At 33.7% G+C, this 21195-nt stretch overlaps 1 protein-coding gene and 1 long non-coding RNA gene across 3 annotated transcripts; both read left to right on the top strand.

Moving 5' to 3' along the window:
- Positions 1 to 3700: 3700 nt before the first annotated feature.
- On the top strand, positions 3701 to 5013 carry LOC120269464. 2 transcript variants are annotated; one of them, XR_005539166.1, is made up of 5 exons: positions 3701 to 3841; positions 3942 to 4013; positions 4091 to 4200; positions 4528 to 4609; positions 4856 to 5013. It is a non-coding gene; the product is annotated as an uncharacterized LOC120269464 (long non-coding RNA). The 2 variants fall into 2 exon arrangements; XR_005539165.1 differs by having other exon boundaries at positions 4091 to 4609.
- Positions 5014 to 18162: 13149 nt separating this feature from the next.
- LOC120269414 (non-specific lipid-transfer protein-like) lies at positions 18163 to 19721 on the top strand. The gene is made up of 2 exons (XM_039276749.1): positions 18163 to 18564; positions 19553 to 19721. The coding sequence occupies exons 1-2, from the start codon at positions 18188 to 18190 to the stop codon at positions 19560 to 19562; spliced, it is 387 nt and encodes a 128-aa protein (XP_039132683.1). The 5' UTR covers positions 18163 to 18187; the 3' UTR covers positions 19563 to 19721.
- The last annotated feature ends 1474 nt before the right edge of the window (positions 19722 to 21195 follow it).

The raw sequence follows: 21195 nt of genomic DNA, 5'->3' as shown, positions 1-21195 counted from the left end.
TATATATATATATATACACTTACTCTTAAACTTATCCCCTAAAAATCTTCTTTTTCAATTGATTTTTGAGAGGACATTTGGCCATCTGGTATTGGTTGGGTGTTTGTTTTGTTAATGAGTTCCTGCGGCTCAGTATACCACCCCTCTAAAAATCTTCTCTTTCAATTGTTTGTTTTGTTAATGAGTTATTGTGGCTCAGTATACCACCTCTCTAAAAATCTTCTCTTTCAATTGATTTTTGAGAGGACATTTGCCCATCTGGTATTGGTTGGGTGTTTGTTTTGTTACTGAGTTCTTGCGGCTTAGTATATCACCTCTCTAGCTCCCCCATCAACCATCTGGCCGAAACCTTAACCCTAAATCCCCAAATCTTCCCGTTCTCCTTTTTTTTCCCCCTGCTAGGGTTTGTTGGCGGATGAGGATGAGAAGAAGAAGAAGAAGAAGAAGGACAATAAGAAGGAGAAGACGAAGACAAAGCACAAGAACAAGAACCCCCACTTCAAACCCTTCTCCTTCGTCAAAGACAACCTTTTTGGCCCCTCTCGAGCTTGAAGAAGAAGAAGAAGAAGAAGAAGAAGAAGAAGAAGAAGCAGGGACAATGAGAAGGAGAAGACGAAGACAAAGCACAAGAACAAGAACCCTCGCTTCAAACCCTTCTCCTATGTCAAAGACAACCGTTTTGGCCCCTCTCGAGCTTCTCCTCCTCCTCACCATCCCTCCTTCCATCCAATCCTTGCCCCCTCCTCCTTCTCCTTTCCCTTGCCCTCGACCACCACCTATCTCCCCACCAACTTCACCATCCTCGCTCACCATGGTTGCCATACCCTAACCGTAAATCTGGCTCAGTATACCACCCCTCTAGCTCCCCATTAACCCTCTAGTTGAAACCCTAACCCTAAATCCCCAAATCTCCCCGTACTCTTTTTTTCTCCTGCTAGGGTTTGTTGGCTAACGAGGACGAGAAGAAGAATAAGAATAAGAGGGATAATGAGAAGGAAAGACTAAGACAAAGCACAAGAACGAGAACCCCCACTTCAGACCCTTCTCCTCCGTCCTCTAGCTGCCCATCAACCCTCTAGCCGAAATCCTAACCCTAAATCCCCAAATCTCCCCATACTCTTTTTTTCCCCTGCTAGGGTTTGTTGGCTAACGAGGACGAGAAGAAGAAGAAGACGAAGACAAAGCACAAGAACGAGAACCCCCACTACATACCCTTCTCCTCTGTCAAAGACAGCCGCATTGGTCCCTCTCGAGCTTCTCCACCTCCCCACCATTTCTCCTTCCATCCAATCCAAGTATCTCGTGCACAAAACCAAATTGATTTTATACTCTTTGCCAGTCCAAGTAACAATTTGAACAATTCAACAATAAACTCAGTGAGTTCAACACTAAATCTGAAAAAGTATTTTATACATCTTTTCTCTTTTTAAATGTTATGCTTCTAAGACTTCCACATTATGCTCATCTGAATGTGTATAGCTGGAAGTAAAAGAAATGGACATTAAATCCTTGGAAGAAGAAGACAAAGCTTTGTTGGCTGATAAAGCTGGAGAAACAGAATACCTGCACTCTCTTTAGGCTCAGATTAATCAACTAAAGGTGACAAGACATTCGCATTTATAAATAAATTATCGGTATGATTGTGATAACACTACTACTACCGTTATTGTTATATTTTCTTTTTCATACATGTCATATCCCATGCTGTAAAGTGTCCATGCTGCGAGGAGTACACAGTTAATTTGATGGATTAACAGTGGTTGTTATTCATAAACCTGAAGGAGTGGTGTTCTTTGTTGTGATTAAGTTTAGACCTGGTACTTTTTTGGTCTCTGATTTTGTCCTTCCGTGTTCGTTTGTCTAATGATGCATTTCACATTCATCTACTGGAATAACAATAACGTACATTCACCAATGAACAGGTAAGTTCCTGAGAGGCTCATTTCCATTATTCTGATGCTTGCATGCATATCATATAATTGGGAGGTTTTAAATTGTTTATATGCTTTGTTTGCTTCCCATCTGTTTTAGCTTATGATTTTCTCTAATAAGTATGAAGTTGATATATGAATTGGATAGAATATACACGTTAACATTGTATTTTTATTATAGGAAATTGAAAATCTAAATTTTGATAAGTATGAAGTTTATATGAACTGGATAGAATTTGTACTTTTCTTATAGGAAATCATATCTTTGAAAATCCAAATCTTTGTTTAGATTTGGATTGGATTCTGATTACATATATATACTAAATCTTAATCCTATCCCCCAAAAACACTATTTTTGAAGCTTTTTCTGGTATGGGCATTTGGTCCGTTGTGATTGGTTCAGCATTTTTGACAATCAACGGCTTGGATCTACGCTTTGATGGACAATCAGCGGCCTGGATCTCTCATCTTCACTCCCTTTGTAATCAATGGTAGATTTTACTTCTTTTATTTTTCCAACCCTAGCCCCTAACAGCAGTTTCTAACTCTATCCAGCAACAACGGCGAGCGGCGAGATGGGAGACCTTCTTCTCAGCCTGCCGCCTTTAGATGAAAGCAACGACAAATATAGAGCCTCTCGAGAGGATGAGTAACAATGACCGAGAGAGCTGGAGAGGGTTTGCACCGAGGGCTTGGAGATAAATTTATAGAGGGTTTCCTCTAGCTTTAAGGGCGACGAGATTTGGGCTTCTCTTTCTCGCTCTCTTTTTATTTCTCTTTGTGCTCTTTGATCACATCGGCAAAGATGAGGAGATGAAAAAGAAGATCTCTGACATGGTTTTGGACTTCTTGAGCACCACCGACATGGAGAAGACCACCGAGTTCAAGGTCAGGTACCGCGCGTAGCGCCTCGAGCATCGACCTTTCCCATCGCCGCTGCAAGCACTTTGTACGATCAGTGGTTGAGTCCTTCCTCAAATCCAAGCAAAGTGAAGGTCGAGGACGCCCAAGAAGGAGGATAAGAGGTATCAGGACGGCGAAGGGAAGCGTGGGGAGAAGGAGTTTGACGACGACGACAATCTCATCATTTGCTGGGTGATTCTGAGATTTGATAGCTTGGTTTTTGTTGATTTTTGTTTGGTTTGAGACCTTTTTTAATGGTTTGTGTCTTGCAGCATTCCAACAAGAGGAGGGTGACATTGCAGGAGTTTCGAGGGAAGACTTTGGTTTCGATCAAGGAGTACTTTGAGAAGGATGGTGAACAGTTTCCGACCTCCAAAGGTACTACCTTTATTTGCCAGTTGTGTTTTATCATTGGTTTTTGTGATGAACTTGGCTTGAATATTTTGCCGGATTTTAATGGATTGCTTGCTTCTTATGTGAGTTCGAATGTTGCAGAGCCGTTTTTGCAGTTTATGAGTGATGCTTTGTGACTTTTATGATAGATCACCATCTTCTTCTTTTTCTTCATCATCTCCTCTCTCAACTTTCGTGGCCATGGCTATCCATCTGATCAAGCTCTTCCTCCTCATTCTCTTTGTGATCCATGTTGTTCCTCTCCCCAGCGTTACCGGAGAAACCTAGAAGCTTATTGACACAGAGAGAGTGCTAAAACCATCAGATGAGCTATTTTATACCCGATCTTGTTTGTGTTTGATTATATATATATATATATATATATATATATATATATATATATATATAATATGGAAATGAATATATCTCTGTGTAATTAATGCGGTGAAAGCTCGGGAGTAATAGCGAGGGATTATGGGAAAGAATAATTGGAACTTCACCGTTGATCCTTGCACCAGAAAAGGTAACTGGATCGTTCCCAGTGCACTCCAAGATATAGAGAGCTCTATTACTTGCCATTGCCACACAGATAACACTTAGTCAATTGTTTCCATGTAATTTTTTTCCCTCTCTTTTTAATTTTTATAAATTTAATTTTGTGTTTTTTGGGGTTTATTTTGTATAAAAAAAGGTTTAATTTGATTTGATTTGAAGGCCTCTGAAGGGGCAGAACATCACCGGCGTTTTTCCGTCGGAGTTACGATGCCTCCAAAACCTTCAAAAGCTGTAAGTGCATGGAGTTCTTCTTTGTTTTTATTTATATTTTTATTTGTTTAAGTTTTTTTTTATGGTTTGATTTTCAGGTATATTGCTTTGAGGTTGTTGGTGGACTTAGGAAGGTAATAGATTTGTCTTTCTTTTCTTTATCTTGGTTTTTATTGGAGCAAACAGGATGACGGTGCCTCCCATAAAGGTCTCTCCTTCTATTATTTTATTTTTTATTTTTGGCTTTGTTCTTGAGATAATTTCATGTTGTGAAGTGAAATTAAGATGAACAGTTCATGATTTATCACTGTTGTGTTTTTTCTGTTCTTTCTTTTTCTTGAATTAAGGTTGATGTTTTTTCCCCTAGGTGATGTTATGCTGTGGGGTTGATTTTGTTCTTGAGAAATTTCATGATTATGAAATGTAATTAAGATGAATAGTTCATGATCCACCAGTGCTGTGCTCTTTTGTTCTTTTTCTTATTTAATTTTCTTGATTAATGGTTGATGTTATCTCTTGAGTGATGTTTATACAGTGAGTTTGACTGGGAAGATGGATTGAAGGAGCATTGCTCCAGCACGTTCAGAGCAGCGACGGAGAGGCAAGATAAATGACAGGTACACATCCAAACTCATTCATTGGTTTTGTTTTGTTTTATTAATTATTTCTCTTTGTAAAGCATGATCCTTGATAATAGGATAGAATGGATACGGTGGTAGAGAAATACTCTTTTTATATGAAATCAGTTAGTTATTTTTGAAAACTCAGTCCTTTTTGATTGATTTTTAATTAACAATCAGATAACTTTGAAAATCAAGTCCTTTTTGATTTATTAAACTAAATCTAATTTCATTTCTTGGCAGGCCCCACTTTTGGATAAACATGGGTCTAAATTGTTGAATATGCTGAATGACCATAATTGTTGATATGGTGTAGATATATAATTTGTTGCAAATGTGATCATATGAAGTTTTGACACTTTTGACATTCAGTGTAAATTTCTGACTTTTTATGTACATATACAGGAAATAAAATAAATAAAAATATTATTCATTACTAATAAAAGGATGTTCCTTCAAGTATGTTACTGCAAAGTTAGTTTTTGCATTTGATCCCTACATAATTCACACCCAAAATTAAGATTGCTTAGGTACTGATTGAGGTTATCCAAAACGAGGTAAATTGTATAGTTATTATCATTTTTTATTGGATAATTGATAAATAAAATTTATGATATTCATGTTATTATTTTTTTTTTCAAAAAACAGTTGACTAATTAGGATCAAATTAATATCCAATAATGTTTAATTCTACCAATAATTTCAATTTTTTTAGTAAGTTTTGCTCACGTTTTAACCCAAAAAAAAATTGTGCATATTGACGTGAAGCAATTTATAGGAGAGCATTAGTGCATGTAAACCCCGGTGGATTATTATTATTATTATTATTTTTATTATTATTATTATTATTATTATTATTATATAATTTTTTCAAAAAATGTATATGATATTGAATAGAACTTTAATATATATATATATATATTGACGTGAATATAATGTAATATATAATATAATAGTTATAGAGATTTTTATAGAACTTAGGATAATGTGTCAAATGATGAAATTTTGGATAATAAAATATTTAGAAAATGAAAAAAATATATATAAAATACAAAAGAAAATCTCCTTGCTAACCATAGTTATGTCTAATAGATATAATTATTGTTTAGCTAAAGTTTTATGTAAATGATACTCATGTTTCTCATTATGAGTGTGATATCTATTCAATCAATAATATTAATGCTTGAACTACAAGAGCATGTTGGCAATCTTCCAATGACAATGATTTCTTGAAATTAACTTTCAGTAGCACTTTGCACGTGAAAACTTCATAGATAATTTTCTAAATAACACTCCTTACATTGAACCTAAAAAATAAGAATTTAAACAAAATATATGTTCTTTTGATGCTTAAGTGGGGAAATTTTAGTTTGTTTACAAATTCTAATTATGGATTTTTTTTTAATAAAACTTTCCATATCTTTTTCATAGATAATATAATATAACCGGTAGATATATATATAATAGAACTTCTATAATCCAAAGTTAAAATAATGTAATATAATATAATATAATAGTTATAGAGATAAGAATTTAAACAAGATATATTTTCCTTCTATACTGAAAAAGTTTAGTTTGTTTTCAAATTGAAATTATGTATTTTTTTAATAAAACTTTCCATATCTTTTTTTTATAGATAATACAATTTAACCGATTAATATATATATATTTTAATAGAACTTCTATAATTTTTATGTTATATAGATAAGAATTTAAACAACATATATTTTCAAGTAATTATTTTCTTAAAAAAAAAATATAAACAAGTAATTAGGTAAATTGAATGATTTTAACTATTATTTTTTTAATAAAATGGATACATTAGACTTTTCATTATAATTGGTGGAGGAATTCAAGCTCTTCTCTCCTATCTTATATAAATGATGATTTTTAAGATATTATTATTATTAATACCATAAATGATGTATCCGTGAAATTATTTTTTTGTTTTCCAAATAATTGTTTTGATAGGTTATCTTATCTTAACTTCTAAAAATCTATAAATAATTTGTTATATCAAAATTTTTTTACCATATTATCCAACAAAATTTATGTATGCTAATATGTTATCTTATGTTAATTTCTATACATCCATAAAAATAAATTTTTATTTAAATACAAATTAAATTTAATTTGTGATATTAATGAACTATAAAATTTAATTTCCTAAATAAAATAACTAAACTATTATTTGAAATACTCCCTCCATTTCTTTTTATCTGTCGTGATTAACCGAATCTCACATACCTTATTTGTTATCTTTCCAAAATTACCCCTAATTTATATCTTCACATTTCTCTCTCATATTTAATTCAAAGAAGAGAATTGAATAGAGTGTTAGGGTAGTTTTGGGGGAAAAAAATAATAAATGCTTCTTGATATTAGAAAATGACAGATAAAAAGGAATCAGATAAAAAGTAATGGAGGGAGTATAGATTAAAAAAAAAAAGCTACTTTCCTAAAGAAAATAAATAAACCACAAATCCATCGTTTTCTAAAAAAATACTTATGCAAATAACATGTTCCAATAATATATTCCACAATCCTTCACATTTTGCAGATATACTTCAAAATGATTTAAAAAATTGACATAAACAATGGTATTTTTTTCCCTCAATTGATACTATCTTTGTAATATTTTATATTGAATATATTCAACATGCAGCGTTAGCGCGGGTTTTTAATCTAGTATATATAGAAAGTGTTCTCTAGGGAGGAGAGAGATAAAGATAAATTGGTAGATTAAATAGTGACCAATCATAGTACTTCGTTCAACTGGGTTGGTGTGGTCTGTTGTGGGTTTTATTTAAGTTTTTATGTTCTGCACGGTAGGTCCACAATAGAAATAGATTTGAACGGCTGAGATTGTTTCAGTTATTGTTGGTGTGGTGTGTTGTGGGTTTTATTTAAGTTTTTGTGTTCTGCACTGTAGGTCTAGTAGAAATGGATTTGGACGGTTGAGATTATTTTAGTTACTGTGCATAAATTGGTTGAATGATTTAGATTAAAATACTGTGCATCCCACTTTTTACCGATCCACATGCGCCTGCTCCTCGGGGATGTGGATGTTGGGGATGCCGTTCAACTTACTCTGGATGCCGGGGTCATCCGGGGTGAAGTAACGGTTAGGGCGGAACCTTTGCTTAAAACAATTAGAGAGAAGGAAGCATAAGCATAAATATTAAGGATAGAGAGATGTATAAACAAAGAGGGACTTCTTTGTTGCATTGTAGTTATGAGAGGGATACAAAGAATGAGACTAAGGATGCAAGGATCCCAAGATAGATAAGGGTGGATGAGATGCCCTCTTCTTACAAACCAAGGGGCCTTATATAGACTCCAAGAGACTTAACCCTTAAGTAACTAAACCCATGGTTAGCTAACTTAACCATGGTTGGACAAGACACTTACCAAACTATCATGTAGCAAACATGATAGTTACCTAACCCACTTATTACAAGCATGTCTTTCAACACACAAAAACTAAGCAAAAACAAAACAAAAACGATGCCAAACAACTCCTAAATAACACACAAAAATTTGTACTGTTCAATGAAAAACAGATATAGAACATCACAAGCACTTGTGTTATATTTTAACTATTTATATTGTACTGCTTATGTTGTTCTCGTTAACGAATCAAACGGACTCTAAGGGTCACATGAGCATGAACACTAAATAATTGACATCATATTGTCTCAACATCTCATAAATTATTTATAGGAACTTATCAAATAGAATTCCTTGTTAGATATCAACCATATTTATACATTTATATATACATACAATATTCTAACACACATATTTATAGTTTTATATTAAAAGTTAAGTACATTTTTCATCAATTTAGTTAGTCCTAATGTTTATTGGGTTTTTTATACTTGCAAATATTCAATATAGTTTTTATATTTTTTTGGTTTTGTTGATTTCATTGTTATATATATATATATATTGTGCATTTCTTTTATCCAGACAATGCGATGGTGGCTTAATGACCCTTTAAAAATTATAAAAATTATAAAACCAAGAATTGACAACAATTTGATTTGCATAAGTATTGAACACAAAATTATAAAATTACAATAATACCTTTTTTTTTGACAAAAAAAACCACAACAATAATTTATGAAAATATAATCAAATTCCATATAAAAAAAATGAGGGCCAACAACATAGCAATAAGTTATAAAATAGACTAAGTAATTTTAAATCCAAATACAACATAATTTTAAAACTTTAAATCTACAATAAACAGACTTTCATTAAAATTTTAGTCCTATTAGATTAATAAATCAATAGTCAAATAAATAAATAAATTTATAAAGAGATAAATAAATAAATAAATCATGCTATCACTTTTGTAATATAGTAGTGTAATTTTTAATTTTAAATAGGGACAGTTTTGTTTTTAAGTTGTCATGCACTTCGATAAAATTTTTGCATTGTAGTTTTGGCGGTACAAAAAAATTAAAAAGTTATATAAAATTATAAAGTTATATTGCACCGATTTAATAGTTTGTATTGTACTCCCACTTTATTTGTAAATTAACCACATAACAATAGAAGTTGTTATATGATATCTCTTAAAATCTTTCGTGTCTAATGAACCTTTAAAGTTTAATTTAAAAAAAACATGAAATATTTTAAATATATAAAATTGAAAAACATATGAGCTAAAATGTTATTATGAACCTAGGTAAACCTGTCACTCAGGGGCTGAGCTAGGGGTGGGAGAAGGGGTCATGCCCCTTGGTTTCATCCCTTTACACATATATTAATATATATATATATACCCACACATTGAATACAAGAGATATGTCCTACTATGACATATATGTGTCAAACTGTTAAATAATTTTATTATATAAATAAAATTTTATATAGTTTAAGAAGTTGAAAGAGAAGTTATGGATCTAATTTTTTTTTTTTTTTGAATAAAGTGGATAAACCACCAATTTATTAAAAAAGAAGAGAGCAGAGGAGTACAACAGAAAAGGTCGCGAACAAGAAAAGTCTAAAAGAAATTAACATACTGAAATCCTCACCAGAGATGAGGAAAACAGTGAGCAAAAGCAAGATAGGAAGAAAGAGAAAATGAAACAAGCTGGGACGGCGAAGTCAACCGTCTGGAGACACAAGCCTGCCAAGCTACAAAGATAGGAGGACTACTCCTGATCAGCAGTATGCACCGAATCGCCGATGAAATCAGTGGGTCTAGTGCCCAGGAACTTGAGAAAGCGCTTGATCCTTTGAGTGGCCTCAGTGGTATCCTGATGAAGGTTCTCTAAATCTGTTGAAAGCCAAGAAAGCAGCATATTAGCAGACTTGTATAAAATTGAAATAATAGGTAGGCAAGTAAGGTTAAAAATGCAATTGTTTCGTTCAAGCCAAATATTCCAGATTATGGCTCTAGAACAGAGGTCCCCCAGGTTCCGACGAGAGGAAGTTAATGAGGGGATCCAAATGGTCCAAATATTAGATACTGAGGATGGGGAAGACTCAATATCAAGGTTTTGTTTGAAGAAGGACCAAATACGCTCCGCGTATTTGCAATCAAGAAAAAGATGTTCCACTGTTTCCGAGTTATTATGACAAAGAATGCATGTGTCAGTGGCATTAGGATTACAACCTTTTTTGAATAGATTATCAAGAGTAAGAATTTTGTTTTCTCTAACCAACTAGCAGAATAAAGTGATTTTGCTTGGGGATTTGGATTTCCAGAAATGAGGATAAAGTTGACTTCGAAGCCCTCCGTCAATTAAGAAATTGTAGAATGATTTGACAGAGAAAATACCATTTTTTTCGAGAGGCCAGGAATAAGAGTCCTCTTGGTAATTTATGCATGATCGGAAAGGAGTAAGAACGGTGTTAATCCCAACCCAGAAGAAGGATTTATTTCTTGGTGGATGTTGAAATAGGTTTCCAGGTGATCCATTAAAAGAGTAGTTTGCGTTTAAGATCTTAGACCAACAAGAATTCGATGTAGTAGTGATCTTCCACCACCATTTTTCCAAGTAAGGCTTTGTTGAACTCCTGAAGATCAAGAATTCCCCATCCACCCATGAAACGGGTGTAGCAAATCCTTTTCCAAGCGACTAATCTGATACCCTTAGATCCAAGATCAGGCCCTTTCCATAAAAAATCTCTTCTAATCTTGTCGATCTCATGAATAACCCAAATTGGTAGTTTGAATACCGACATCCAGTAAACAGGTAGGGTAGAGAGAACGGAGTTAATAAGGGTTAGACGACCCCCCAGGGAAAGGTATAAAGCTTTCCAGGGAGTGAGTCTAGATCGGACAGAATCAATAAGTTTTGTCCAATCTTGTCGTCTAGGCCGTCTTCCAGAGAGGGGAACTCCCAAGTATGTAATAGAAGACAATCCCTATTGCAATTTAAAATTCTTGCAGAAGAAGAGTGAGGTTGAAATCCAAAATTTGTAGAGTATAGACAGCTCTTCGAGAAGTTTATTGAAAGTCTAGAGCAATCTTCAAAGAGATAAAGAATTAATTTGATTATTTGAAGATCATCATGCCCTCCAGTTGAGAAGATTATTAGATCATCCGCGTATTGTAAATGATGATGCTATTAACATGGTCAATTTGAACTCCTGCCAGAACTTTGGAATTAATAGCGTGATTGAACATAGCTCGAGAGCGTCGACCGCTAAAGCAAAAAAAGAAGAGGTGAGAGGGATCACCTTGTCTTAAACCTCTTTTACAGCGTACATACCCTTGGGTAGTACCATTGATGAGAATTTGTGTTTTTGCAGTACTGAGAATGGTATGTATCCAATTAATCCAGCGATTATCAAAGCCTCTAGCCACTAGAATCTCAAGAAGGAAATTCCAGTCTAGTGAATCAAAGGCTTTCGTAAAATCAACTTTAAAAGCAAATCCGAGTCTTTTCTTTTTCTGAAGATTAAAAATCACTTCCTGAGCAACAATAATGTTATCTGCGATGCATCTGCCTTTAATAAAACTAGATTGAGAATTATCGATTATAAAATTAATCACTTTACTCAACCTAGAGGCGAGAATCTTGGAAATGATTTTGCAAGTAGAATTGATGAGACTAATAGGTCTAAATTCTGAAACCTCAATAGGAGCTTTTGTTTTAGCGATAAGCGCGATGTGAACCCAATTAAGGAGTTCAAAATTAATAGAACCATTGTAGAAGTCACCACAAAGCTTAATAAGGTCTTCATGGATGAAATTCTAGTGCTTTTGAAAAAAGAATATCGGGAAACCATCAGGTCCAGGAGCCTTATCCGCATTTAATTCAAACACAGCTTGCTTAATTTCTTCGATGGTGAAAGGTTGTTCGAGGGAAGAGAGGTCAACTCTATCCTTGAACTCAAATAGATATTGCCAATTGAGTAGGAATATGTGGTTAATTGGAGTACCGAGCACGGCTTGAAAGTGTTCAGTGAAGACTTTACCAATTTCATGATTTCCTTCAATCCAAAGTTCATTACTGCGAATGCGGGGAATGAAGTTTTTGCTCCTTCTACCATTAGCTAGCAGATGAAAGAATTTAGTGTTTGAATCACCCTCTTTGAGCCAAGTAATCCGAGAACGTTGTTTCCAGTAGATTTCTTCTTATTTTAGAATAGTATAAAACTCCGAATGGATAAGAGATAAACGATTAAGTTCTTGCTCAGTGAGGGGTCTACTTTCATGTAGGGAATCAAGAGAATTTAATTCAGAAAGCAGATTTTTTTTTTTTTTGAATATTGGAAGCTCCAAACGTCTCTTTCGACCAAATGCGTAGTTTTGTTTTCAAGTTTGTGAATTTTTTAGAAATGATGAAGGCGCCACAGCCTTCAAAGCTTATAGCAGACCACCAATTGTGGACTAGGTTCTCAAAGTGTTCATTAGTGTACCAAGATTTTTCAAATCTGAAAATACGGGAGCGGGATTGATGGTTTCCAAATTCTAGAAAAATTGGAGAGTGATCAGAGCCAATTCTAGGTAGAGCACTTTGATAGGATCTAGGGTATAATAGGGGCCAGTCGTGAGAATAAAGGAATCTATCCAGACGGACCCAGGTAGGATCAGCTTGTCCATTTGTCCATGTAAAGTTCCGCCCATGTAAAGGGGGATCAATCAGGTTAAGATCACCAAGGTGCTTTTGGGAATTAGCAATATCTCTAGAATTTAATTCTCCTTTATTTATATCTTCCAAGGTAAATAAAGTGTTGAAGTCTCCGCAAATTATCCAGGGTAATGCATGAAGATTTCTGATAGTATGCAGTTCCTTCCAAAATTCTATACGAAGTGAGCTAGCATTAGGACCATAAACACTAGTGCAAGCTCATATTGAATTATTAGAATGATTTGTGAATTCAATTGTAATTGAGAAGGTACCCTTGTGAATGAGGGTACCATTAACTTGAGAGTGATCCCAAGCTATAATGATACCACCCAAAGTACCTTGAGTTGGGAGAAAATTAAAGGTGTTCAGACGTGAACCACCAATTGATCTCCAAATTGAGCGATGAATATCTTGAAGTTTCGTTTCTTGTAAGCAAATAATGTCAGCGCGAGAATTAAAAATGATATCTTTAACAAGGTGGCGTTTAGAGGGTCTGCCAAGACCACGAACATTCCAGCATAAAACTAACATCAGTAAAGGTAATGGTCTAGTTGTCTGATCTCGAATGAGATCCTGACGAATATGAAGAAGGTTCAGTTCTAATAGATTCAAGTTTTCAGATTCTATCCAAACATTTGAATTTATGATCAGGTGAGCCTAAGAATTTCACCCCGCATGCATTGCTATAATTAAAGAATTGAGCATCAGACCAAGAAGTAAATACATAATTTATAATATTGGGCGTACCGTCTCTTAGATCTTCAGGGATTTTTTTCTTAGAAGATCTGGGTGGATGGGGAATAAATCCAGCTTCTTCATTCCATCGACCTGAAGGTTTCTTTGGTTTGTCGCTTCTTCTAACTTGCCTCTGAGCCTGGCAATGTGAAGAGGAATCAGCAACTTGTTTATCAGGTAGAAGTGTGGCGGGAGCCATCTCGGTACCCGTGTCTGTAGGATTTTCCAAACCACTTAGGAGAAACCCCTCATAATTAGGCAATTGAATAGCAGATAAATCTTCCGAGTTATCATCTAATTGCAAGAGGTTCTCCTCACTGAGAATAAGGTTATCATCTGCAATTTCTTCAATAGGGAAATCATCGTCGTCACCCCAATCGACAAGTTCATCGTCGAATGAGCACTCGTGGGAGTGATTGGGGGGATAGATCTTGTGTGTAGAATTTATTTGAATTGACGTTTGGAACCAAAGTCCAACCTCCATGGATAAAAATCCATTTATATCCCTCAGGTATTGAAATATTCGGAGGTTATGATTTCAAATGAGATGGTAATTCAACATTATTAGGATTAACAGAATCATTTGGAATTAATATCTCCTTGCCTTTAGAATTACCAATAATAGTATCTTGGATAGGAGCTGAAATTGGATTCTTAATTAAATCAAGCTTAATATTAATTGGGTTCGTGTGAAGTGGGCTCAATTGAATAGAATCAGCTTGTGTTTTGATTAATAAGGTCTTATCTCGAGGCAAAATCTCAACGGCTTGAGAGAGTGCAAGGATCTTAGTGGGGTTCTTATCCCGAGGCAATGTTTTCTCCAGAGAAACATTGGTGATGAGTGAATTATTATCACAATCAGGGACTACAACGACTTGAGATAGTGCTGGGATCTCAGTGGGGTTCAATTCCCGAGGTGAGTCCTTCTCCTGTGTAATGTTGAGAATGATTGAATTATTATCACAGGGAGATGCTAAAGTATTGCTGGAATTATTATCAGAAGAAGGAATTTAATTTGAAATAATAAAGGAATCAGAGGGATCCTGATCACGAGGCACATCAGACACCAACTTGGATCCAAGATGATCTGGAGGAGTACGATCCTGAGGCACCCGAGCGGTTGTTATGCGTTCAGCCATCACGTAGCCGCTATGCATTAACAATGTGTCCCCTTCCTCGTTTCTCGCCCGAGAAACCGGAGGAATCTGGGGGACCACTTTGTGCCGATCACCGGAGCTCCGACTCCCCTCAGCCAAGGGGATGTCGTCTAAGCTTATAGAAGCCGGTCTGAGCTTAACGGGAGGTGCGCGTGTCTTGCTTGTAGAAACAGGAGGAGCTCTATTATCGGATATTGGTAGCGTCTTCAAAGTAGTAGAGGAAGCGGAGACGTCAGAGTTCTTCTGAGCAACAGGGTCGTGCACGATCTTGGAGCGTATGATTGGAACACCGTCATCAACAAGACGGACCTTGAAGCTTCTAACACCCACATCGATAGTCATCTCCAAGGGGAAAGATGTGGGAGACTTAAGCCTCACCAAAGCTCTCATGTATTCCAATGAGACGTCTTGCTTTTTTTGAACAAAGATGAGATCTTCCAAAGGCTTCAAGACTATGACGATACAGTCCCAATTCTAACAGTGGAGAGGCAGGTTAGAGATTCACACCCAGTTGTAGTTACCGGCGGCGACGGCGTGAGAGCCAAATTCTGGCGTCCAATGAGAGAGGCTAACGGTGCAAGGTCCATGAATGGTGTTTAGAGTAAGCCAGGCCCTTTTTAACAATAGAAACAACAGCTCTAATTGAGTATAGGGTGAGAATGAAATCATCGCCATATGGAGTAATATTTTCGCACTGATCGGTGTTCAGGTGTATCGGCAAAGCGTTATGAAGAGAACGCACACTCGCATTACCTGAAATCACTTTGATAATCACCCTTCTCTTTAAGTCTTCTTTAGATTGAATGATGGCCTCAGAGATGGGCAACGAAACCCTAAGAGAATGAGATTCAGTGATAGAACGAGTAACAGGAACATGGAGCAAAGGTTTGGACGTCGGCGGAGGCCTCTTCGATCTATCTTTCTCCGGTAGAGATCCGGAGCTGGAATATTTCAGTGGGCATCTAGCAGCGAAGTGCCCAGTCCCCGAGCAGCGATGACATGTAAGTTGATGACGACAATCTTCAATTTTATGACCCGATCTTAAGCATCTCTTGCAAATTTCATCATTTTCCGGCGAGCGGCGACTCTTCAGCGAGGAAGAAGGGCCAGCATCCAACTTTGACTTGGGAGGACGAGAGCTCTCCGGGGAGGAGAGTGACAAACTACTTCAACGAAGGAGACGCCATCTTTCACCGCAGAGTTCTTGTTTGTCAATGTTCTAGCTTCAGGAGGTTGGGAGGGAGAATCAGAAGATGCACCGCTGATGAAGTGGTGTGAGGGAGCGGAGGCACGAGAGTCTCTACGAGGTCCAACGTGAAAAGGCGAGCACCGCCACCAGAACCACCAAGAGGTTTCCTAGCGCGACCGCGAGCTCCGTTGATAGGGAGCCGAGCACCACCGTACGGTTCGCGAGCGCCACCCATGAACCTCATAATTTCTCTGTCTCTCTATCTCTGGTTTACAGTGTATTGAGTGATTCCATGATATAATATTATTTTGTATAAATTATTACATATATTTTAAAAAAGTATTTATAAAAATCTATTTGTTTATTACTTTATTCTTTATAAATTTGTATATAAAATTTAAAAAATTATGTTTTAAAAAAAATGTTTATAAATAAATATTGTTTGATCTCCATTTTTTATAAACTTAAATATATGTAATATAAAAATTATATTTTTAAAAATATTTATGAAGATTATTATTTCATCCCTCATGATTTTTTTTTCATTTGGTCCTCTAAAAATATTTTTTCCCCGTCCTGCTGCCATTAATATTTCTTTGATAGAATTAATGACCCTCTATTTAATAACCATTACCTCCAACTCACCTGCCAACCTATAATACAAATAATCAATGCATGGATGACCTGAAAGCTATTCCCATTTTTTTTTTTCCAAATTTAAATATTATTTACTTTAATGTTCAAACATTGATATCCCATTCTCTTTGCAGAGTCCTCACATTTCCAAGGTTCTTTTCTTGGATAGGTTCACCATAAATCTTCCAACCACTTCTCTTCAATGCAACCATTCTCTTCTTTAACACCAAAGGGAAATTAATTAACTTAAAAAAAATAATTAAGAATTAATATTTATTAATTTTATATTAATTTTTTTAATATTACTACACAATTATATATAATTAATTCACATTGATTAAAAACCTTAATTAAAGTTAGTTGATAATCTAAAATTTATAAAAATTATATTAATATTTCAAAATTATCCTTATTTAAAATATGATTTAATAAACTGTGCAGTTGAATATTACTCTCTCCATTTCTTTTTATTTATCATAAATCCATGTTCTTTTTTATCTGTCATTTTTTTACATAAATAAGCCTTTTATTATTTTTTCAAAATTACCTCTAGTATTAATATTCAATTATCTTCTTAGAATTAAATATGAGAAAGAAATATAAAGATATGAATTAGGGGTAATTTTGGAAAGATAACTAATTTTTTATAAAATTTTGTGAAATAACTAAGTTTCTTAATATGTGAGATTCGGTTAATCACGACAGATAAAAAAGAACCGAGGGAGTATTTACTAAAGTTATAGAAATATATTAAATATAAATGATAAATTTGAAAAAACAATATTTTTTTCTAAATAGACAAGTAAATAGGGGAAAAAACTCTAAATTGGGACAAGTAAAAGACCGGAGAGAATAATATTTTATTAATTTATATTAATTTATTTAATTTTACTATATAGTCATATAATTAATTTTAACATATATATATATATATATATATATAATGCAAGCATAAAATAATTATTTTTCTATATGTGACTTCACATTATTATCAACTACTACATCATTAAAAATTAAATACCATTACAAGCGATTGAAGTGAACACAGTGAAGTTAACACAAAACTATCACAAAACAAATAATAATACAGAGGTGTGCTATCAATCTAAGATGATAGCTAGGGGTGGATACCCTAAATTACCCTACATAAAATTTTGACATTTAAAATGTCAACTCCTTCATTGCTAATTGAAATAAATTAATATACTAGTTTCGGTTTTTTTTAATCTGTCTTAGTTTTATGTTTTTTTAATTTATTTGTCAAATTAGAAAATTTATGGACATTAAATATTTTTTTAAAAAAAAATTTATATTTTATATTTTATGTACTTTTACAACTTTCAATAAATCATATTCAACTACACATGTTGTTAAATTATATTTTAAATAAAAAGTATTTTTTAAAAAAATAATATAATTTTTTTTTATAAATTTTAGATTACGAATTAATTTTAACTGAGTTTTTAAATTTATATAAAATAATTAAAATAGATAAATAAAAGTAACCAGAGGGAGTATTATTTTATTTTAAAACAAATACATGCTTTCCAAATAAAAATCCATATTAAGTAAATCACTAAGAAAAACCCTAAAATTTAAATAGAGCAAATTTGTGACTACAAATTCCAAGAAGGAAAATGCATTAAAGTCTCAAACCAAACACTGTGACTCAAACCACTATAAATAGCTCCTTAGGTTGAGATAACTCACAAAACTCTCTCATAACCATAATTAGGGTTAGGGAGGGTTTGGGTTTTGGAGAATGGAGAAGAAGATGAAGGGAGCAGCAACGACATCATTATCATGGTGGGGTTGCATGGCAGTGGCATGCATGGTGGGAATGTTGGTAATGGCAAAGCATGCAAAGGGAGTGTCATGTGGTGATGCAGTGAACGCGCTGATACCGTGTGGGTCGTACCTGATCGGAGACGGGGCTGAAGATCCGAGCGCGCAGTGCTGTGCGAGTGCGCAAGGGTTGAAAAAGATGGCTAAAACGGTGGAGGCAAGAAGGGAGCTTTGTCAGTGTTTCAAGGATACTGGACCTTCTTTTGGAGTTAACCCAAAGAGAGCTAAAAATTTGCCATCTTTTTGCAAGCTCAACCTTACTATTTCTATCAACTCTAATGTCAACTGCTCCATGTAAACTTACCCTCTCTCTCTCTCTCTCTCTCTGTAGATATATAATTGTTCCGTTGTTATTCTTTGCTTCTTCTTCTTCTTCTAACATATACTTCTATCTTCTTCTTTTTCTAGGACTAGTATTACTTCCACTTCTTCTTATACTATTATGTACTATTACTATTTCCTTTTCTGCTTCTTCTTGATCTTGTTCTAGTATATATAGGAGTACTCTTCCACTTTTACTTTATATAGTTAATACTAGTACAATTTCTACTTCTTCTTCTAATACTTCTATTACTTCTTTTTTTGTATTGTTCTACTGCCAATACTTGGAATTCTTATTCTTATTCTTATGCTTATTCTTAATTTAACCGCTATCCTCCTCTTCCTCCTCCTCCTTCTTCTTCTTCTTCTTCTTCTTCTTCTTCTCCTCTCTGTGTGTAATATTTGTTTTGTTGTTATTCTTACTCTTGATTTTGGTTACCTTTGTGTATATTTGTTTCATTGATATTTTTCTTCTTCTTCTTTTTCTTCTAATACTACTAATATTATGTTCTTATCTCTCTGGTCTCTAGTTTATATTTGTCTTATTATTATTATTTTTCTAGAACTTTTTATAACTTCTATGATCATGAATTTTGTTCTCTTTCTCTCTCAGTGCTCTAGTTGATATTTGTTTCACTGCCATTCTTTATTTTAACAGTACCTGATTTTGGTTTTCTCTGTGTTAAGTGCTTGTGTTATTAATTTGTTACATTTTTTTTTGAAAAGGTGGATAAACCACTTCTAATTAAAAGAATTAATTTGTTACATTTGATTTTACCTTATATCATTCTTTGTTCTTGCTTTAGTTTCTCTCTATATATTTTTCCCAGTGCTATTCTTCTATATATGCTTCATAAAGCTAACTCTTAATTTTTCACTTTCCTATACAATAAACATTATATTAGAAGAGGTTGGTACTATAAACATTTAACTTCAATTCTACTTCTGATAATTCATGCAGGATTGGATGAAGCATGGAAGATGGATGGAATGGAAAGGAGTTAGAGTTACAAGAGAACTAGAATATTTGGAAGTTCATGCTCTTCTGCTCTAATTATCTGTGTGTCTTTAGTTACTATCATGCATGTATTATGTTTGAGTGACGATGTAGTTTGGTCTCTATGTTTAATTTCCTCTTTTCAATCAAGAATATGTCTTCCCAAGTTAACATATATCATATATGTTACATGTATATATAATTAATGCATGTAGTACAGTAATAAGGTAGAGATGAAGAGAAGCAAATTAATAATAATTATAATGAGAGAAACTTTGGAGACAAAATAAAAAACATAGGAACCAAAGTATAGCTTTGGTAGTTTTCTATCTTGCTTGTGTTTGAGAGGTCTCGAGTTCGAAATCTTTTAAGTACAATGCAAAACATAAAAAAGATGCTTGTCACCAATTTATTAAATTAAAAAATTAAAAATAAAAAACATGGACATGGAATTAGAAAGTGTGCCTCTTTGGCTGATCATTATAATAAATTTAGCTGGCAGAGCATGCAGAGAAAGAGAGAGATCAATGATCAGTGCTAATATTAATAAGTGATGCAGTACAAAGTTATGGACTCTGGATTCTGAGATCTCCATATAAATGGTGTGGACTGAGGTGGGTGTTGGTGTACATTGTACTACATGAACTTCCATAAAAGAGTTTCAAGGAACAATGAGCATTAATAACAACAACAATAATAATAATTATATATGTATACATACACACACACACTATTAGTGGCAGATATTTTGACATTAACCATTAGAGCATAAAAAAATTTAAGTGTAAATAATAAAAATATTTAAAAGAGTAAATTTGGAAATTTAAATTATAAATATATACATGATATATATAGTGGATACATCAACTACGGACAATTTGTAAAACGTTCAGCTGGCAACAGTTAGGTGATAGAAAGACATAGACACAGATGAGTTCATGGGTGGTGTTTTGATTTTTATAAAAGTTTGTTATAGGTCAGTTCAGATGAAAATAGTGTATTGTGCATACCTCTCATCACACACATATGTTCAAAGTTTATTCAAAATGTTATTGTTGACCATAGAGTTAATAATAATAAAAATTAAAGAATTACAAACTTTAAAATATTAGGATTCGACTGAATTAATAATAATAATAATAATAAAGGTATCCAACTTAAATAGTCACCGATCTTTCTGTACATTTTTATTTCGATCATTCAGCTTTAAAAAATTCTGCTTTGATTTCCTATGTTTAGTTTTTGTTATAATAAGGGTCCCTAGCCTTACGGTATTAACAACGACTATACGTGGTTTACAATAAGATCACACCTAAAGGTCTACATGATTTATAATACAATAAGCCATGTGTACTAGTTGTTAACACGGTAGGTGAGTGCGATCTTATTGTAACAAAAATTAAATATAGAGGACTAAATCAAAACTTTTTAAAATTTGCTGACTGATATAGAAATGCTGGAAAAGATATGGAAATATTTAGATTATTTATCATAATAAAAATTATATATTTTTTAATAAAACTTTGTAATTTTTAAATATTAAAAATATCATTAAATATTAATAAAATTGCTAAATTTAATTATTAAGTATATATATATAATAAAAT

Source organism: Dioscorea cayenensis, chromosome 9 (genome assembly GCF_009730915.1).
Source record: "Dioscorea cayenensis subsp. rotundata cultivar TDr96_F1 chromosome 9, TDr96_F1_v2_PseudoChromosome.rev07_lg8_w22 25.fasta, whole genome shotgun sequence".
NCBI classification, from domain to species: Eukaryota; Viridiplantae; Streptophyta; class Magnoliopsida; order Dioscoreales; family Dioscoreaceae; genus Dioscorea; species Dioscorea cayenensis.
This window is presented reverse-complemented; position numbering and strand designations above follow the sequence as displayed.

Bases quoted from the DNA above. Each gene is read 5' to 3' on its own strand.
- LOC120269414 (XM_039276749.1), top strand. From the start codon at position 18,188: ATGGAGAAGAAGATGAAGGGAGCAGCAACGACATCATTATCATGGTGG.